At 48.4% G+C, this 21,288-nt stretch overlaps 1 protein-coding gene across 4 annotated transcripts in view; it reads left to right on the forward strand.

Annotated features, from left to right (window-relative positions):
• The window catches only part of PSKH1 (protein serine kinase H1), a 28,582-nt gene that overhangs the window by 955 nt on the left and 6,339 nt on the right, over positions 1-21,288 (forward strand). For 2 of the 4 annotated variants that reach the window (XM_072816023.1, XM_072816035.1), the window contains exon 2: positions 10,988-12,008. In XM_072816023.1, the coding sequence (XP_072672124.1) occupies positions 11,058-12,008 (951 nt within the window). In that variant the 5' untranslated portion in view covers positions 10,988-11,057. Of the gene's footprint in view, positions 1-9,953; positions 10,245-10,987; positions 12,009-19,889; positions 19,958-21,288 lie in introns of those variants that run through there. The other 2 variants (XM_072816043.1, XM_072816032.1) reach the window with 2 other exon arrangements.

The following is a 21,288-nucleotide window of genomic DNA, read 5'->3' on the forward strand; positions in this document are numbered from 1 at the left end:
TCCTTTAAAATCCACCTTAGATTTCATTTCCTTTTCCAAGGGAGAAGGCTCCCTTGCCTCACAGGTAACCGTTGGCTCCTATGTATTTTATTCATGTGACTACAGTTGAGTATATCATGTGGTATCACGCGATGGTGGGTCTGGGTCTCCTGTCTGAGTGTCTGGCTCTATGCCTGGCATAAAGTAGTTGCTGAATGGACTGGGATAGGTTGCTGGTCTAAAACTAGAAATAGGGACGCAGTTTGGCGCAGCGGTTTGGCGCCTGCCTTTGGCCCAGGGCGCCATCCTGGAGACCCGGGATCTAATCCCACATCAGGCTCCCGGTGCTTGGAGCCTGCTTCTCCCTCTGCCTATGTCTCTGCCTCTCTCTCTCTCTCTCTCTCTCTCTCTCTCTCTCTCTGACTATCATAAATAAATAAAAATTAAAAAAAAAACCCAGCGATCAAGATTGATGATATTAAAAAAGAATTAAAAAAAAAACTAGAAATAGATTCACTGTATTATTGAGGCCTTATCAGAGGCCAGGATCTGACATAAGGAGAGCAAATGTATATCTCCCGTTTGCACATGCACACATATTCCTGTGGTAGGTGGTGCAGCCTTGTCAACTTCCATGGTCTAAGATCCCTTGGGGTAGTTTTTCAAGATACAGATTCAAGAGTCTCTCTCTGATATTTGGATTCAGAAGATCTGGAGCCTGGTAGAAATCTGTATTTTGAAAAAACAAAACAAAACAAAACACATCTCAGAGGACTTTGCTCCCTGGTTGAACATCTTTGTCATTGCACTAGGAATCTGCTGTGTCTTCTTTGTCCTGTAGGAAGGGCTAGCTGTGACATGTGGACTCCTGTTATAGCCTTGTTGCCCATACTGAGGGAGGCAGTATGATTTGCTGGTTAGTAGTATGGACTTTGGAGTCAGAAAGACTTGGATTCAGTTTTTGGTTTTTGTGAGATCTTGAGGTCTTTTGAGTCCTATCTTGCTCATTCCAAAATAGCAGTAATCGTGCCTACTGTGTGTGGTTGCACGGAGGAATGAGAGTTCCTACGAGATGCTTAATATAGTTGGAATTCAGGAAATGGAAGCCATTGTTATTACTAATGCTGCTTTTCCCAGAGTGTGTCCCTTGTCAAAAGGAGAACTCAGGTAGCTTGTTTGCTCTTCAGACAGCCTCATGTAGGAAGGTGCCTTATAGGATTTCCTTGAGGTGATTTCTGCTTATCAGGGAAAGCTCTGACAAAACTGTGCTTCTACTCAGGGCAGTTATAGTTGGTCATTTCCCTAGAAGAGGCTTGGAATGCGGATTTACCAGAGGGTAGGTTTGTTGCATAAGCACTTTGTCCCTGTCTAATTGCAGTGGCTGTGCTTGTTGACTTGTATAAATGAGCTAGAGAAAGTGCAGCTTTCAGGAAACCTGTTTGCCTCTGACACTGAGCTAGAGTTGCACCTGACCTGGAATGGAACATCCCTGCAGATCCTACTGTCTGTGGAATTTGAAATAGATACTGGGGATCTCTGTTGGTCGCAGTTCACAGTTAAACGAGTGAGACTTTGGTTTGGCTTTCTGTCTTACAAGTGTTAGCATGTTGTATGGACAATTCTGTCCTCTTCAGAGCTTCCTGACTGTGTGATATGAATGGGCTATAAGTGTGCCAAAGAATTGAATCGATAGCCAAGAACAGCCATCTCTCTCAACCCTAGGATACACAGAGAAAATTTTGAGAAGTACAGCCCTAGAGGAACGGAAGCAATTCTGCTTGTGAGAGCTAGAGACTTATTTATTTGAACTCCTTTTCCTTCCAAGAATCTTACTCAGTGACTATTATGTGGATTTGTGTTGGCTAGGTCATCACTGAGCTAATTCTTGGGACAGCTTTCTGTTGCTGTGGTATCTGATATGATGCTAAAGTAAAAAATGTAGTGTTTTCATTTTGTAGGGGAAGATTATCGCAGAGGGTCCCCTTCCAGACTGGCAGTCTTGAAGTGGCCTCACCATGCATCATTAGAGAGATTCTTGTGTAGAATCATCTGTGCTGTAAGTTCCTTGAGAGCAGAGATTATGGCAGCCTTCTTTTTGTCTGTCACAGTCCCTGGCTGAGTTCCTGGCCCACAGCAGGAGCTCAGTAAATATTTGTGGGTTGAACCTTGGGATTTTGGAAGAAGAACCCCAGGTACATTGCCAGAGTCTGTAGTTCTGATGATCAGATGGCCAGTGGGTGGGATGTCTTAGATGGAGCTGGGGTCATGATAAAATGAGGACACAGTAGACTTTTGAACTTTTTCCCTCTCAGCCCCAAGGCTGGAGTCTGTCCACCAGTTATTACCATGTAAAGCTTGGTGCCTAACTGGAGTCTTGAGAACTGGTGTCCTGAGTTACTGTATTCTAAGAAGAAGTCATAACAATTTTTATTATGAAATATTAAAGGTTAAATCATCTTGGGCACTGGGGTAGCTCAGGGGTTGAGCGTCTGCCTTTGGCTCAGGTTGTGATCCCAGGACCCTGGGATCGAGTTCTATATCAGGCTCCCTACGGGGAGCCTGCTTCTCCCTCTGCCTATGTCTTTGCCTCGTTCTTTGTGTTTCTTATGAATAAATAAAATAGAATCTTTTTTTTTTAAAGATTTTATTTATTTATTCATGATAGTCACACAGAGAGACAGAGAGGCAGAGACACAGGCAGAGGGAGAAGCAGGCTCCATGCAGGGAGCCCAACGTGGGATTCGATCCCGGGTCTCCAGGATCACGCCCCGGGCCAAAGGCAGGCACCAAACCGCTGCGCCACCCAGGGATCCCAATAAAATCTTTTTTAAAAAAGTTAAAATATCTTTAGACTCAAACACTGCAATAATTTGGTATGTATTCTTCTGGCACTTTAAAAAATTCATATAATAGGCTGTACATTTCTTTTTTTTTTTAAGATTTTATTTATTTATTCATGATATACACAAAGAAAGAGAGGCAGAGAGACAGGCAGAGGGAGAAGCACTGGGAGCCCGATGCGGGACTTGATCCCGGGATTCCAGGATTGCGCCCTGGGCCAAAGGCAGGCGCTAAACCACTGAGCCACCCAGGGATCCCCAGACTGTACATTTCTACAAAATATATATTTTTTAACTTTAAAAATATAATATTTGGTGATGATTTTAAGAAATAACAACAGCACAGGAATATGTAAAGCTATAAGTGAAAGTCCTTCTCCCTCCGCTCACTTATTTCCTTCCTTCCTTCCTTCCTTCCTTCCTTCCCTCCCTCCCTCCCTCCTTCCTTCCTTCCTTCCTTCCTTCCTTCCTTCCTTCCTTCCTTCCTTCCTTCCTTCCTTCCTTCCTTCCTCCTGTTCCCTTCACATTTACACACCCTAGAAGCAATCCCTGTCAACAGTTTTTCTTTTTCCTTTCGAGGATATTTTTCCATATATGTGTCTGTATCTTTTTTTTTTTAAAGATTTTATTTATTTTTTCATGAGAAACAGAGAGAGAAAGAGAGAGGCAGACACAGGCAGAGGGAGAAGCAGGCTCCATGCAGGGAGCCCGACTCCCGGACTCTGTCCTGGGTCTCCAGGATCGCACCCTGGGCTGAAGGCGGCGCTAAACCACTGAGCAACCCGGCTGCCCTGTATCTTTTTTTATTTTTTTATTTTTTATTTATTTATTTTTATTTTTATTTTTTTTAATTTTTAAAAAAATTTTTTTTTTAATTTTATTTATTTATGATAGTCACATAGAGAGAGAGAGAGAGAGGCAGAGACATAGGCAGAGGGAGAAGCAGGCTCCATGCACCGGGAGCCTGACGTGGGATTCGATCCGGGGTCTCCAGGATCGCGCCCTGGGCCAAAGGCAGGCGCCAAACCGCTGCGCCACCCAGGGATCCCTATTTTTTTAATTTATGATAGTCACACAGAGAGAGAGAGAGAGGCAGAGACATAGGCAGAGGGAGAAGCAGGCTCCATGCACTGGGAGCCTGACGTGGGACTCGATCCTGGATCTCCAGGATCGCGCCCTGGGCCAAAGGCAGGCGCTAAACCGCTGCGCCACCCAGGGATCCCTGTATCTTTTTTTAAATCCATCATTGGACATATGCTTCAGATACTATTTTAAACTACATATTACATCACAGATATGGATCCTGGCATGAAGCCATTCAATAAAATTGGCTAGTAACTTTCTTTGTTAGTATATATGGATTTACCTCATTCATTTCAACAGCTTCACAGCCTTCCATTATATGAATAGATGTTAATGTATGTAATTATTCCCTTATTGATGGATATTTGGGTAATTTCCATTTTTTCATTATTACAAAGAACATTTTCTTTTTTTTTTTAAGATTTTATTTATTCATGAACGACACAGAGAGAGAGGCAGAGACACAGGCAGAGGGAGAAGAGGCTCCATGCAGGGAGCTGGACGTGGGACTCGATCCCGGGTCTCCAGGATCACGCCCTGCCTGGGCTGAAGGCGGCGCTAAACCGCTGAGCCACCCAGGCTGCCCCAAAGAACATTTTCATGAACTTGTTTGTGCAACTATATCTGCAGACTCGCAGAAGTGGTTTTATAGAATTATTTTTGAGAATGGAATTGCTAGGTGCAGTGTCCCTTTTGTTTCAGAAAGCAGATGCACGTAGCTCCCCTTAAGGTTGCTGAGGTCCTTGTTCAAGGGGTTTTCATCTAAAGTGACAAGTTCTTTTGCCTGGTGTCTCTGCTTGCCTCATGATGGTTAGAAGTGTTGTTTAGCAGTTACTTATTTCAGGGATTACTGGGAGATTACTGCCTACTTCATTTGATAGATTTTCAAAACAGTCTTTTCAAAACAGCATGATATAGAGATCTTCGCAGGTGAAAGGTTGCAAAGCTTTTCTGTGGAGGACAATCTTAGGGGGTGTTACTGGAGAGGGCGGGTTGCCTATGGGCCCCTGCCAGGGACATAGCCACAGTCTCGGCTTCTGTGGCCAGGAAATTGTTTCGGGATCCATCTTAGGCCCTTCTCCTCTCTTTCCCATGGGGTCAAGTCTGACAGCTTGTGGACAAACTTGCTTTGGAGTTCAGTTAACAATCTAAGAAAAACAGGCCTGAGAGCTCCAGCTTCCTTTGTTGTTGAGGACATTTACACAGGTACCAAAGGAGCAGGGCTCTGGTTTAATCACCAGTCTGGCTTCTTCCTGCCACTTGAAAATGTTTGAGGTTCTGGGACTGTTGCCTTGCAGCAAGTAGAAATCCAAGAGCCAGACCACCTTTCATTCATTGTTAACAAACATGAATGCATGCTCTGAGCTCAGCACTTCACTGGGTGCCAGAGAGTTCTAGAAACCTGAGAAGTGGCTTCTTCCTTCAAGAGGCTGAAAAATAGTGTTCTAAAGCGATCTAGAGTGCAGCAGTGAGCAGTGTGACCCAGATTATACTTGGAATGGTAGTTTCATAATATAGGCCCTTCAGAAAAGGTCCTCAGTAAAGGCCGGTTGTTTCATCAGCTGAATGTTCTGAAGAAGGATAGAGGCCTTGACCTGGTGAGGCTGAGCCCCAGACTCTTTGGAGTCTCCCTTGTGATGGAAGGAACTGTGAATGGAGAACTAGGAGATTTGGGTCCGTGCTTGGCTGTCACTACTTAAAGTGGCTGTGGGCAAATTTCTACTTTCCTGGTCCTGTCATTCCTCAGTGAGAACAGTAGTGCTGAATGCTCATGCCCACTACCACACTGTAACATGCTTGCACTCCTCGGGGAGTCCTCGGAATCAGGCTGGGAGTTGAGGGTGTGGAGGCTGACTCTAGAGATTTCTTCAGTTCCTTCTGCAAGATGTGTTAGGACTGGTATCATGAAGAGGAACAGTGACTTGTGATAGCTGGCATAATGTGACCTCCTTAGTCCTTTCTCACACCCTGGTCACTGTGCTAGGGACATACACAGGAGGGCTGGGGGCAGGAAGACAATCTGCCCTTATTCCCAGAAGTTTTGTCAGACTCCTTCCCTGTTCCTATCTTTGCCTTTTCACCTGATCTCTGAGCAATGGGAATTTAACAGATGTGATTGGTTGTGTGGAGCAGCTGTGGTAACCTGGATGCTGTTGGCTGTTGCCCCTTCCCAGAGCTAGCAGCCTCTCTCCTTCACTCTTCATCTAGTTGGGAAGGTGGAGTCCAAGCGTCAGCTTATCTTGGAAGACTTTCTAATTGGAACAAATGTGGGAGAAACTATGTCCCAGGAAGGAAGAAGGAAGGTCAGAGAGGGATAATTTTTGGCTCTCTTACTGCTGACTTGAAATCCCTATGCAGGCTTTGTTTAAAGTGAGAAGTCAGGCCTTTTCTTTTGTAAACCTTAGTTTTTCTCATCAGAACCAGACTAGATGTGCACATTTAAACAAAAGACCCAGTGCACACGCCTGGAAACAATTACTTATTTTGCAGATCTTGGGAGAAGACCTCCGAGCAGCTATGCTGGGTCACCCATGCAGTTTGTTTTCTCTCTGAATGGTGGTAGACATTGCTTACCGGTGATCCTGGAGGTCAGGGGCCTCTGTTCTGCCTCAGGAATCCTGACCTAGGAACTGTCTTGTTCCTGAGCTTCAGCCCTTTATAGCATTGAGAGTTTTGTGTTTTCCATGAAAGAAGAGATGAGTCTGCAAAATTCTAGTCCACAGTTCTAATCTTGAGCCTCTGTGAAAACAAACCTTGTTTCTAAGTGTCTTTGTTTAACATGATTTCCTGTGCTACTATGTAGGATCTCCTGGGCTCTTCCTTATGTTGGTGGAGGAATCCTTCCCCGTCATGAGAGAAAGATCCCTCATTCTGCTGAGAGTCATATTGACATACTGATTAAAATCTGAGCCCTTAGTCTGTGGTCTCCAGATTCCTCCTTTTTATCTAATTGAGGGCTCGGATATGTTTCATTAATGAGCTTGTTCCTTGAAAGAGTTAGCCACACTACACCGATCGGTATCACCACCTTAGAATCTGGCCCTTGACTCACTGGAATTTGGTGGCCTCTGTGGGTTCTCTGTGACCCCCAAATTGCCTTAGCAAAACCTGCCTGGGTCTTCCTCTGCTGCCTTTGATGGGATCGTTTGCTGGCTTCTCAGTGGCTGGGAGTGGGAGGTTTAGGTATTGCCCCCTTGGCCCCAAGCACCACCCTTGGTCAGCCTCTTCAAATGTCAGATTCTACCTTTGTGTCATATGGATGTTGCACATGCACTGCAGCATACCCAAAACTGATCTCTCCCTGATGCTTCCCAGATCTGTCCCTCCTGCTGCGCTGCTGACCCGTCTGCCTAGGAGCCCAGGCAAGGGACTAGAGCTGCCCTCTCTCCTTCCTTTCACCCCTTAGGTCTCCCCTTCAGTCCTTGTCAGTTTTCCCCGCTGACATCTTTCCACCCTGCTATCTGGGCCACCACCCTCCTCACCCGCCCTTTTAATAGACTTTGACCCTCCTCCAGTTCTGCCTCACACTTCTTTCTAAACACAGATTGATTGCCGTCTTTGTAAACCCTTTGTAGCTCGGGTCAACTCCCTGGAAGGTCCTGGTTCCTCACCCTAATTTGTGTTGTCTGCAGCTTGGTTCCTGCTGCTTCCAGAACTTCAACCCAGCCTGCCCCCAGGGCTGTCTTCATACCACCAACGTGCCTGGTCCTAGGCCCAGGGTAATCTTTGAGTATGTTGTGCTCTCTGTCTGAAACACCATTCCCACCTCTCCTCAACTGACTCCTTCTTACTTTAAACTTAAATTCAGTGTGGGAGGGGATCCCTGGGTGGCTCAGCGGTTTAGTGCCTGCCTTTGGCCCAGGGCACGATCCTGGAATCCCGGGCTCGAGTCCCACATCGGGCTCTGGGCATGGAGCCTGCTTCTCCCTCCTCCTGTGTCTCTCTGCCCCCCCCCCTCAGTCTATCATAAATAAATAAATAAATCTTAAAATAAATAAATAAATAAATTCATTGTGGGGGTCACCTCCGGGAAGCTTTCCCTGAGACCTGTGTCACTCTACATGTATGTTGTTATTTTTCTTTTTTCTTTCTTTTCTTTTCTTTCTTTCTTTCTTTCTTTCTTTCTTTCTTTCTTTCTTTCTTTCTTTCTTTCTTTCTCTTTCTTTCTTTCTTTCTTTCTTTCTTTCTTTCTTCTTTCTTCCTTCCTTCCTTCCTTTCTCTCTCTCTCTCTCTCTTTCTTTCTTTCTTTCTTTCTTTCTTTCTTTTCTTTCTTTCTTTTCAAAGATTTTTATTTATTTATTCATGAGAGACTCAGAGAGAAAGAGAGGCAGAAACACAGGCAGAGGGAGAAGCAGGTTCCATGCAGGGAGTGACTCCCAGGTCTCCAGGACCACGCCTCAGGCTGCAGGCGGCACTAAGCCGCTGCGCCACTGGGGCCACCCTATGTTGTTATTTCTTAAGCCTAATACTTACTATTGCTGTTTTGAAATGATCTCTTCCTATGTTTTTTTCATCTTACACTGTGACTTTGGTGACCGTGTTTTGCTTTTGTATCTGTGTGTGTGTTAAAATGTAATCTACATTGGACCATGTCTTATTCATTCCCATATCCCTAAGCACCTGGTAGATATTTGTGAGATAAACTAAAATATATATGGATCTCTACCCCCAGTTCCTGGCACAGGGTTCCTGAAACCCTCGTAATTTCAAAGTGATATGAGCATGAGGAGCATCTCTGTTCTAATATTTGGCCTTTGAACTTAGTTCTTGATACAGGCTCCTGAAACCCTTGCAATTTCTTGGCTGATAGGAGTGTCTTTTGTTCTAATGAGGTGACTCTGAGTGGGCTCCTAGGTGACTCCTAGATGGGAACTGGTCACCAGAAAGACTCAAGCCATGATTAGAAGATTGGAATTTTCAGCCCTGCCTCTTATTCTCTTGAGAAGGGAGTAGGGCTGAAGATGGAGTTAATGATAATCATGCCTATGGGATGAACTCTCCATAAAATTCCAATAGTAGAGTGCTTGAGGGACTTCTGGCTTGTTGAGCACATGGAAATACTGAGAGAGTGGTGCACCCAGAGAGAGCATAAAAGCTCTGCACCCCTTCCCACATGCCTTGCTCACCATCTCTTCCATCTGGATGTTCACCTGTATCTCTTATCATATCCTTTAATAAACTGCTAAATGTAAGTGTTTCCCTGAGTTCTGGGAGTCTCTCTAGCAAATTAATTAAACTTGAGGGAGTTGTTGAGACCCAACCTGATCTATGGCCAGTTGATCAGAAGAACAGGTAATAACCCAGGCTTCTGAATGGCATCTGAAATGTGTGTGAGGGAGAGAACAGTCTTAGGGGACTGAGCCCTTAACCTGTGGGAGCTGACGCTATCTTTAAGTAGACAGTAGACAATGTAGTTAAATTGTCGGACATCTGGCTGACGTTACCGAATTGCTTGGTGTAGGGACTCCACACATGTGATCAAAGGTGTCAGCAGTGAAGTGTTCTAGGGGCACTGGCTGACTCCAGTCGGTGGAGTGTGCGACTCTTCATCTTGGGGTTGCGAGTTCGAGCCCCATGTTGGGTATAGAGGTTACTTTAAAAAAAAAAAAAATCTGGGCAGCCCTGGTGGCTCAGCAGTTTGGCGCCGCCTTCAGCCCAGGGTGTGATCCTGGAGACCTAGAATTGAATCCCATGTCTGGCTCCCCGCATGGAGCCTGTTTCTCCCTCTGCCTGTGTCTCTGCCTCTCTCTCTCTCTCTCTCTCTCTCTGTATCTCTCTGTATCTCTCATGAATAAATAAAATCTTTAAAAAAAATTTAAAAAGTAAAATTTTAGAAAGAAAAGAAGTGAAGTGTTCTCTGTGAAGGTAAAAGAGACACATGCAGTGAAGAAATACACAGTACGAAAGAACTCTTTATTTCCTAACATAGAAAGGAAAAGAGCTGTTTTTTTTTTCCTTCACAATGTTTTGTAAATGTTTGACCTGAATTGATAATTTTACCCCTAATTCTGTATGTCATAGTCAATAGGAAATTCTCAGCTGCCCTCTTTGACCTGTGGAGCTCTTCAATAGACTTAAAGAAGGACAGCCAGGGTAGAGGTAACCTCTGGAAACTTCACCTTATCAAGGCCCCAACAACCATAGGTTTTATGGTTAGAACATCTCTAAGAAGCACATGGAAAAACTCTTGGATCCTCATCCCAAGGAAGCAGAGTACCCTGATCCACAGCCTGAGTCACATCAAGATGAAACTGTTAGTGTCCTTTCTGAGCTCAAGGTTCCCTTTGTCTCTTGAATGAAGCCCAGGATAGTTCGGTAGCTACCTGGTGGCAGTGTGCTAAGGTTTGTGGTCCTAAGTTTACTGGGGTTGATTTCAGCTAGCTTTGGGATTTCAGCCATCCATGTGGTGAACTGAAAGTGGAAGACCCTGGAACAGAGTGTTAGACTGCCAGATGAAGATGATGCTTTAATGGGAACCATCTAGGAAAGAGTAAGGTTAGGGCAAAGAACCAGGACAGGGCTGGTAGTGTTGGCAGCAGTTGTAGGAGGGAATCAATGCCTGCAGGAGGCCTAGAGGGCCTGGAAAGCTATCCTTAAGGGGTGCCTTGGGGAAGTGGCTTTCTGAGCCATCGTAGGTGATAGCGTTGGAGAGCAGGCCTCCCAACATTCCACACCCCCATTTCAGAAAAGATGAGTCAGAATAATAAGAGGAATGATTTTAACATTTAAAAAAAACTTTGAACTTTGACTAGGATAAGGGACCCAGGCAGAGTAGGGAGGAGGGTGGGGGCAGTGACAGCTAAGCCTGGTGCATGTTCTTGCCCTGCACTTGGGGTTGGAAAGCAGCATGAGAATCAGATCCAGGGAGATTAAGTCAAGACCATGAAGCTCAGGCCCAGCCTTTCATCCGGACCTTCCATTGAGCACTCAGGGACCAAGGCCGTCCTTCCTTCTAGAGAACCATATTAGAGTCAGGTCTTCAGGCTACATTTATTGAGGAGCAAGAGAGAGGGGATGAGGGTGACTAGTATCCTTTCCGTGGTACTCCTGGCTATACTGACTTGCCCTTTCTTCTGTGTGCATAGGTGTAGACAGGGCATTGCCTGCAGAGCAGGTCCTGCCAACCTCCCTGGAGAGGATGCCCCCGTGTCCGTGATGGGCTGTGGGACAAGCAAGGTCCTTCCTGAGCCGCCAAAGGATGTCCAGCTGGATCTCGTCAAGAAGGTGGAGCCCTCCAGTGGCACTGAGAAGGATGTGCACAAGCACTTCATCACAGAGGTGAACAGTGATCTTAAAGCTGGGTTCCCAGCAGCCAGTCAGTGTGCAAACCCCTGCCCCAGTGCCCCCATTACCAGCCACACAGAGCCTCCTTCAGAACCACCACGCAGGGCCAGGGTGGCTAAGTACAGGGCTAAGTTTGACCCACGTGTGACAGCCAAGTATGACATCAAAGCTCTGATTGGCCGAGGCAGCTTCAGCCGAGTGGTACGTGTGGAGCACCGGGCAACCCGGCAGCCATATGCCATCAAGATGATTGAGACCAAGTACCGGGAAGGGCGAGAGGTATGTGAGTCAGAGCTGCGTGTGCTGCGCCGGGTGCGTCATGCCAACATCATCCAGCTGGTGGAGGTGTTTGAGACGCAGGAGCGTGTGTACATGGTGATGGAGCTGGCCACCGGTGGAGAGCTCTTTGACCGGATCATCGCCAAGGGTTCTTTCACTGAACGTGATGCCACAAGAGTGCTGCAGATGGTGCTGGATGGTGTCCGATATCTGCATGCACTGGGCATTACACACCGAGACCTCAAGCCTGAAAACCTGCTCTACTACCACCCAGGCACTGACTCCAAGATCATCATCACTGACTTTGGCCTGGCCAGCGCCCGCAAGAAGGGTGACGACTGCCTGATGAAGACCACCTGCGGCACACCCGAGTACATTGCTCCTGAGGTCCTGGTCCGCAAGCCCTACACCAATTCAGTTGACATGTGGGCACTGGGTGTCATTGCCTACATCCTGCTCAGTGGCACCATGCCCTTTGAGGATGACAACCGTACCAGACTGTACCGGCAAATCCTCAGGGGCAAGTACAGTTACTCTGGGGAGGTGAGTCTACCCTGTCCGGGGATGGTGGGAGGCCCTGGAAGAGGGGGTGTATCCGGCAGCTCTTGATCAGGGCATGTGCCCTGAGGGCTCTGCTCATGGGTTCAGATAAGTAATGTAAAAATGATGAAGTGAGATGAGTAGGGTATCTTAGTTTGGATTTCCCTGAAAGTGAGCCCGTAGACTTGGGAGCAGGTAGTGTAATTGGGATTTGAGTCCAGTAAACACAGGCAGAAGGGTGGAAAAGTGAGGCAGAAAGGAAGGAAGCCAATAAATGGGCTGTGGAGGAGCCAACTGCCACTGTGGGCCATTGGAACTTCCACTGGGACCTGGTGAATAATCACGTGGTGCATGCCTCAGAGTTGTATCACCAAGGGACTAGAAGGTGGGTTTTAACCCACTGACTCCTATAAGAGTTAAGGATTTCTTTGTAGGGAAGGGTGTCAAACCCTTCCAGGCTATCCTGAATGCTGGCTAGTGCTGGAGGAAGTCTTTAGGCTGAGAAGCGGGGAACACAGGTACCGGCATCTGGGGAGCTGTCTGCCTGCACAGGGGCATTGTAGCCGTAGGCGAACTCAGAAGGCGGCTGGAGCGTGTGAGCCACAGTGGCCACTGTATCTGTTCCACGGGGACTGGGACAAGCTACAGTGACCGTGCCCTGTCAAAAGGAGCCCCTGCTGCTCATCTCTGCCCAATTTTGCCACACAGCCCAGAAGATTCTGTGTCCCCAGATGCTCCAGTTTTTTAAAGAGAAGCCAGAAAATTTGATCTTAAAATGTTGGAATTCCATTTATGTATTTAAATACTACCTTGTGTGGCAACAAATACTAACCTGCAGGCCAGATTCAACCAGTAGACCATCATGATGTGTGTGTCTTTGGATCCACTGATTGTCTTGATATGTGAAAAAAATTGTTAGGTTTCAGCACTGCTGCGAACTGAAGGAAGGCACACAGAAGGAGTGAGCTGGTTGGTCCTTAGGCAGGATGCTAACTGTGGGGGACATGAGGCTGACCTTAGCAAGAGCAGGTGCTGTAAGCATAATGGTGGGCTTGGGAGGGTGGCAAATAACAGAATGTGCAGCAGTTTAAATGGGAGGTAAACTAAGCTTTGCAGGATGCTGTCAAGGCAGCGAGGGCCCCTCCCCAGGTGCCCCCTGCAGAGCGCTCCCAGGTGTGGGCTTCCACAAACAACCCATATGGAGGGGAGGAACCAACTGCCTTCTGAAACCTCCTTCCAGGGGTTTTGGACTGGGCCCTCTCTGGCCCCAGCCAACTGGCCCAGAGCAGCATTTCCAGTAGGAGTCACCCCAAAGCCTCTTGCCACTTTGTCTTCAGTGCTTGAGGTCCCATGCCCCACCAGACTCCCTGTCAGCTTTCAGACGTGATCGTGGGGTCAGTCAAGGACTCCCTGGGAGGATGGTGACTGGCATTCCTTAGGGGGATCTCCAGGTCTCATGTCCAAGTGGTGCAAGGAATGGAGGGAAGCCTTCATGGTTAGGCCAGCTCTGTGCTGGCCACAGGTGAAGGAGAAAGCAGAATGTTCTCTAGCTCTCTCCTAAAGTTTTCATATCTTCTTTGCTCCACATAGATTCACATGGATTCAGCAAAACAAATGCTGGGAAGCATTTGGCTAGCATCTAGCTCAGGCTAGAATGGCATAGTCACAGAGGGCACCTCTCCCATCCTCTGGCCAGATTTCATCACAGGGCAGAAGACCCAGGATCCACCTCCCAGAGGCAGTGTTGTACCAAGGCCCCACCTGGCCTGCTGTGTGCTATGAGCTCTGTGTGGTGCCCGGCTGTTGGGGGTCTGGCTGGCAGAGGGAGTATCGAGCTTAGCTACAGTAGAGAGGGAGGTTTCCCAAGAGTGCTGACAAAGGGAAGACTTTCTGAAAGTCTATTGGTTTGCCCAAGAGTTCTTAATTCTGGCAGTTGTTGATCAAGCAGTTTATCTATCTAATTGGGGCTTGCAATCTTGCTAAGCAGCTATTGATTATCTGTGGCTGAGAGAATGACAGGAGAATGGGGTGAGGAATGGACTCAGGCTCCCTGCTCCTCTTATAGCCACAAGACTGGATCCTGAGACTGTTTCCTGTTCTGCTAGAAACACAGTCTGGGGCTCCCAATGTTATGGGGGTCACTGCCCAGCCTTGCCTCCCGCCCCATTTATCTGAAGCTGAAATCAAGAGTTAGTTCCCAGTTCCAGAGCCAAATTCCTGGCCCTCCCCTGAGGGCATCTGTCCCTTACTAAGAGCTTTGCTGACTCCAGCAACAGGTTCTACCACCATCTGATTTGGGTGGGATTTGCCTGGGGTGCTTCCTGGGTGAGGAGGTGGAGACCAAGCATCTGTCTTTCTGTTCTGCTGACCATTGCCTACCCATAAATGCACCTGGGGTAGATGCAAAGAGACATGAAGGTCTGTTTTCCATCCCCATGAAGCTTGAGATTGCCTGGGGAGAAAGGACTAGGAGTGGGAAATGGCCACAGAACAAACCCTGCCAGTGCAGGCCTCACCACTAGCCACTGGGCCTGGGCACTCTGAAACAGGAGCTGTGGGGCTCAGGTCAGGTGGCTGAGCTGATCCCCCTTCGTGGGGCTGGGCCCTGCCTCCACCCTCAGTCCAGCCATCTGTTTTCTGTGTGATAGTCATTTGCTCTTCTGAAGGCCATCCAAGTGAGTAAGGCCCTGCCAGAAAACCTGTCTGAGAGCATATCATGTTGAAAGGAGGGTGTTTTTTTTTTTTTTTTAATATTTTATTTATTTATTCGAGAGAGAGAGAGAGAGAGGCAGAGACACAGGCAGAGGGAGAAGCAGGCTCCATGCACCGGGAGCCCGATGTGGGATTCGATCCCGGGTCTCCAAGATCGCGCCCTGGGCCAAAGGCAGGCACCAAACCGCTGTGCCACCCAGGGATCCCCGAAAGGAGGGTGTTTTGATCTAGCTTCCTCTGCAAATGAAGGACCACTCACTTTGAGCCCAGCAAGGTTTGGAAGTGTGCATTCCTCACCTGACAGTAAGTACATGGCAGTTAGTGCCTTTCTAGGGGCACTTTTCCTGCCCCCTACCTTCTCATAGTGATGTCTTCTGTATACCAAGCCCTATCCAATGAGCTTGTTCCCTGAGGCCTACCGTCTGTGCAGTCCCTTGTCAGACTCAGTGGTTTCCATGGACTTGAATAGAGGGCGTTTGAGAAGGGTCAACTCTCAGGAGGTGGGCTTTGAGAAAGGGTCATTGCTGACTGTGCTCAGAATAAACAGGAAATTGGGAATAATAATCAACCTGCAGGACAGGTTGATGAGGGTGGGCCAGGCCTGGTATTTGGTGTTGGTGTTTGCTCTTTGGTGCCAGAGGCAACTTGGAGATTGGAAGCATAAGGTGGGAGGGAGCCCTCTGGGTTCTTGAGAGTGAAGGGGGAATGCAGCAGGAAGCATTGTTGGAGACTCAACAGGAAGAAGATTGATGGAGGGACTGTTGCAGTATTCCCAGTTGGGGATGAAGAACCTGGCATCTTGGGGGTGTTTAAGAGAGAGAGTTCTCTCACCTGGGAGGCTGCTGTCTACATGGTCCAGAGAGTGTGTAGGCTCCTGCCTTGACATCCCTAGGGGGATGTGGTGGAGGGAAGTACACCAAGTGGCTGGCTCCTGCCACACAATCCTGACACTGTAGATACTCCAGCCCATAGCCCTGGCCCCATTCTGCCCCATTTCCTACACACTGTAGGTCCTAGATGTTTGCTTCATTCACTCCCCATACTAAGCTTTGGTCAGGCTTTTCCCTGTGCTCTGAGTGTTGACCTTAGAAATTTGACCAGCTCTGAAAGGTTCAATTCAAAGATTGCTCCCATTAAGAATAGTGGTGACCGGGGATCCCTGGGTGACTCAGCGGTTTAGGGCCTGCCTTTGGCCCAGGGCATGATCCTGGGGTTCCGAGATCGAGTCCCACATAGGGCTTCCTGCATGGAGCCTGCTTCTCCCTCTGCCTGCCTCTCTCTCTCTCTCTCTCTCTCTCTCTGTCTCTCATGAATAAAAAAAAAAAAAAAAAGAATAGTGGTGACCACTGTGTAATGCCTCCTGAATACCAGACTCAGGGCTAAGGGTACTGTATCCAACATGTTTAATCTCCACAGCAGTGCTGCCAAGTGGGTATAATGCCTGCATTTTACAGATGAGAAAACTGAGGCTTGTGATGTTAAGTAACCTGTCCATGGTTCCACAGCTAGAGCATAGCAGGCCTGGAATTTGAATCCAAGCCATCTTGATGTCAGAATTCTTGGCCTCTCCATCCCCGCAGTCTCTGTTCCCTGACATACATGCCTCAGCATGTTGCCAGAGTCTTTGGTTCAGTACTTTCTTGGGTTGTTGTCTGTATACATCTCTCTTCTCAAGCCTATAAGGTCCTTGAGGACAGCATGTATATCAATACATAGGTTTCCAGTACTTTCTCCTGGCTTTTCCTGAGGGAAACACCAGCAGTTGTTGGTGATGCCTTGGAAAAGGACCCAAAAGTGACTGGCTGGCAGGCAGATGGGCGTAGCTCTGATGACTTGGAAGCATTCTCTTCTTGGGGTTGGGCTCCAGGAAGAAGTGGAGAGCCTGCTGGAGGGGTGTTTAGTGGTCTGCTGGTCAGACCTGCTTTAGAAGCAGCTATGGGAATCTTGGAAGAGGAGGGAGTGCTGAGAAGGAGGAGGCTAAGACAGATAATTTTGAGAAGAGAAATCTGCATTTTCCCTGATGACCAGAGGTGCTGGAATGGAGAGGGCCAAGCCAGGGTCATGTTAGAAGTGACAGAAAAAAAAAAAAAAAGAAGTGACAGAGAGACCCGTGTCGGCCAGATGTGAGGAAGACCTTTATGAATGGGGGAGCAGTCTGAAGACACAAAGAGCCACCTTGAGAGAGGGAGCTTCTTGTCCTGAGAGATTCCAGAAGGGCTGGAGCAGCTATTTCTAAAGAAGTGACACAGAAGGTGAGTCATCACCTGTAAGACCTATACTGGAGGCTCGTTATGGTCCTGCTGACTTGAGATGCTGTCATTAACTGCACATGAAATGTGACGTTGCCAGCCTAATGTTATTGCTTTTGTCAAGAGTTCTATTCTTAGAGGCAGGATAGTTGAAGAGGCTCTTGTGGGTTGATGGCAGAGTGGTGCCATCGGCAGCTTTGTTGTCTGCTGCCTTTAGCAGCCTTTAATTGTCGCCCTCTACTGGGGTGGTCTCTGAGCTGTGGGCAAGCCTGAGCACAGGTGGGCTTGGACAAAGGTACTCACAGTGGCTTGTTCAGGAGAGTAAGGGACAGAATCTTGGTGAGAGAGGAAGGCCACCTGCAGGGCCAGTCTGTCACCCCCTGGGGGATCAAGGTGGTGGGAGGTGGCTTTCCAGGGTGGGCCTCTGGGCTGTAGTCAGACCACCCATCCACTTGACGCCAAGGGGTAAGCGCTCAGGGGCAGTGAATGGGACCATCTTGTAGTTCTGATAGTCCTGCAGTAGGATGAGTACCCAGAGCCAGAGTTCACATTTACTTCCCCACCTTAAAGTGACCCTAACACTTGTCATTCTGTCCTGGGATGTTGAAGATAAAAGGAGGTGCAGAGGATGTACCATGTCCTGTGGCTCTCTAGGTGAACCGGGTCAGCCCCTATGAGGAGGCTGGTCATACAGCCTAGTTCATATGCCCTGGTAGGGACGGTCAGCCGAGTGGGGTTAGGACCTTGACCCAGAGCCATGGGGAGGACTTCCCCTGGGATATGGGAGAGCTGGAGACTGGAAGTTATGTGCAGGCAGCACACAGACTGCAGAGAGGCAGGTGGCCTGTTTTCAGGCTTGTGCTTAGATTCTGCTGGTGCATTTAACTGCCTCACGTTCCCACCTCCAGGGTGGATGGGGACTGTGACGGACCATCGGCTCATCACTCTTCTCTTGCTTCCTCCTGCTCCCAGAGTAAGTGGATGGATTCCCGTGTCTGTTGCAAAAGCTGACAGCACACGGAAACACAAATTGATTTAGAATTCTTTCCTGTGAGGTATCCCTAAGCCCTTCCTACTTGCCTGTCTGCTGTCAGTGCTGGGTGATGGTACTAGCTCAGTGCCAGGATCCCACGAGGACAAGCAGATGCCCCCATACTTGTCCAGGAGGGACCTTTCTGGAAGGGCTGTCCCTACTTCACCAAAGCTCCTGGTACTCAGTAGGTATTGAACAGAGCAGTCTCCCTCCTTCATTGCCAGCAGACGCTGGCAGTCCAGATTCCTGACTGGTCTCTGATAGATGGCATGATCTGGTCCACTGGGTGTGGGTGGTGGATCCTCACTGGTCACTGTGCTTGGAGACCTCTTAAAGGAAGGCAGGGGTGGCTTCCTCTTGGTTGGGGGCAGGAGGCAGGCTCTGCATAGAGAAGGGCACTATTTCCCCTCTTGTGCCACCTCTGGTGTACCACTCAGCTCCCTGGAGCCCTATCTTCTAGGCTTCCCTCTGCCGCTGCTGCCCTGGTTACACAGTCCCCAAAGAGCAGTACTCTCCTGTGGTGGCAGAAACAGATGCCCATTCTCCCCACATTGCTGCATTCAGCCGTTCCTACCAAAATGCCTTGCCCTGACCACCTCCAGCTTCTCATTAACCCAGGGTCAGAGCCTCTTTCATCACTGCTGTCTCCCACCCCCACCTGGCCGAGGCCTCTCCATCAAAGGGCTGTATCATGGGTTGTGTTCAGAGCAGTGCCTGGTGTGCTGTCCGTCCCCTCCCTCTCCTGCTCTTCTCATTGTCTGTCTCCACCTAGGTAGCTCGGCCCACTCACAGGCCCTGTCGCTTCTAGGCTCTTGAGTTCTTGTGGGAGCTGCCACAGCTGTTGTCTCCCACAGTCTGACCTCTTTCAATCCGCTGACAGCCTCCCACACTCATTCCCTCTGCCCCCACTGAGTGGAAAACACACTCACAGGTGGATGGGGTAGTTAAAGGGGACCTGATCCAGCCACTCCCCACCGGCCCTATCTCACAAGGTCCCCCTTCTGGGGCATGCCTGCCTGGCCTCAGTTTGTCTCCCCGTGTAAGTATAGTGCCCAGACCTGAGCTTTGCTCCAGTGTGGTCTGGCCAGCTTCGAGCAGAAGTCTCCTTCCTGCCATTCCACGTGGACCAAGTACCTGCCCTGTGCCAAGTCCTGTGTACCAAGAGTTCGGAGACACAGGCCTCAGTGGGGATGACATGCTAGTCAATAGCCACCAGGGTTCTAACTGTTTCAGAAACCAGAAGAGAGGAGGTTTTTTGGCATTGAGTTTTTCTTTTAAGAGCCAGGTTGGCCTTAGTAGAATCTGTGAGTGGAGATAAAAGACCACTCTGCAACAGGCTCTGAAATCCAGAACCATCCAGGGCTGCTTCAAGACATCATTAAGGGATCCCTGGGTGGCGCAGCGGTTTAGCGCCTGCCTTTGGCCCAGGGCGCGATCCTGGAGACCCGGGATCGAATCCCACGTCAGGCTCCCGGTGCATGGAGCCTGCTTCTCCCTCTGCCTTTGTCTCTGCCTCTCTCTCTCTCTCTCCCTGTGACTATCATAAATAAATAAAAATTAAAAAAAAAAAAGATTTAAGACATCATTAAAAGCAGACATTACTTAGTTGCTGGCACAGGTTGCCAACATCCCCCTGATTCCAAAGCGAGCACACAGCATCCTTCCTGACTCTTGAGTTGTGCCCTGTCTCCCTCCTGTCCCTGTCCTTCACTTTGTGGACTCTGGACAGGGACAGATGGGAGCGCATGAGTTCATTTTATTTCTCATCTTAGGTTTCCGAATGCAGCTTTACTAACCTTTAAGTTGTCATGCCTTTTCTTGTTTTATTTTTATCTTCATTCTCTGCCCCTTTTTAAAACTCTATTATCTTCCTTCATTTTCTCCCCTCAGGCTCTCTCCCCTGAGGTCCTCTTTCCTGCCGTTCAGCCCCCACTCATCCCCTGCCAGATCCTAGAATGGTAAGTGTCTTGACCAGAGGAAGGGGCTGCTGGCTCCCCTGCCACACGGTCTCCAGCTATGCTGAATTCTCAAAATCCTTTGCCTCGTGGGCCACATCAGAGTATGCTGTTCTTGTCATACTAATAGTTCTGCTCTTCTGAGTAAACCCAAAGCTCCATTTCCCAGAAACATGCTCTTTTCTCTGTTCTCATTCAGGCCCACATAAGTACAGGAAGGAGGCCCTTGAGGGTGGGAATGCTGGGTCTGAAAATATATCTTGAGACAAAGCTGAGGGAAGACTGAGTCATGGGAGCAAAGCCCAGGCTTCTTTCCTCCCTTCTCTCCCCTAGCAGCTCTTTGGTGGGGCTAACTTCTCTGCCAGGGAACATTCCCCAGAGTCTTCATGGGCTAGAAAAGAACCCATAGGGGTCAGGAGGTTCAGGCCACTTAAATGTTAGATGCTATGCTTTCTTTTTTTTCTTTTTTTAAAGATTTTATTTGTTTATTTGGCACAGAAAGTACAGGCAGAGAGAGAGGGAGAAGCAGGCTCCCCCCTGAGCAGGGAGCCCAATGCGGGGCTTGATCCCAGGACCCTAGGATCATGACCTGAGCCAAAGGCAGATGCCCAACCAACTGAGCCACCCAGGTGACCCAGATGCTATGCTTTTGTTCCTCATGTGCAGCCAAGTGAGGAAGAAAGCGAGAGAAGAAGAAGCGAGAATCTAAGAATGAGATCTTCTTAGATCAAGTACTTCTTAGATCAAGCCTGGGTGGCTCAGTCTATTAAGCACAAGCAAAGGGGTGGGGAGAAGGAAAATGCATCCTCTGAGCTGAAGTGGAAAGCCCTTTCTGATTTAGTGCCTCCCTTCGAAGGGAGGGTTGGATTCTGCTGGTCCCTGAGAAGCAGGGGATGAGGAGCGTAAAGTTGGTAAGGAAGTGCTCTGGAAGAGTTGACTACCCCATTTTGGCTTCTCTGCTGTTATAAAATCAAGAGTAGGTACCTTAGGGGCGCCTGGATGACTCAATCAGTAGAACACAAAACTCTTGATCACAGTGTCATGAGTTCAAGCCCCACACTGGGGCTTAGTTAAAAAAAAAAAAAAAAAAAAAGTAGGTACCATAACTGCAAGGGGATAAGTATTCTGGGGGCTACAGACTAGGGAAAAGAGTCAGCTTGATGGTCAGAAATAGGGTGGAAATGATGTCCCCCCCACCCCCCCCCACACACACAACCTGTCCTTGTCTCTCAGGATGGGGCCCAGCCCTTTACCCACACAGCTCATAAGAGGGTCATAGAAAGGAGGGTGTAGGCTCTCACCCTGAGTATCAAAGTTGTTCTCTGATCCTACAG

Source organism: Canis lupus, chromosome 3 (genome assembly GCF_048164855.1).
Source record: "Canis lupus baileyi chromosome 3, mCanLup2.hap1, whole genome shotgun sequence".
Taxonomy (NCBI): Eukaryota; Metazoa; Chordata; class Mammalia; order Carnivora; family Canidae; genus Canis; species Canis lupus.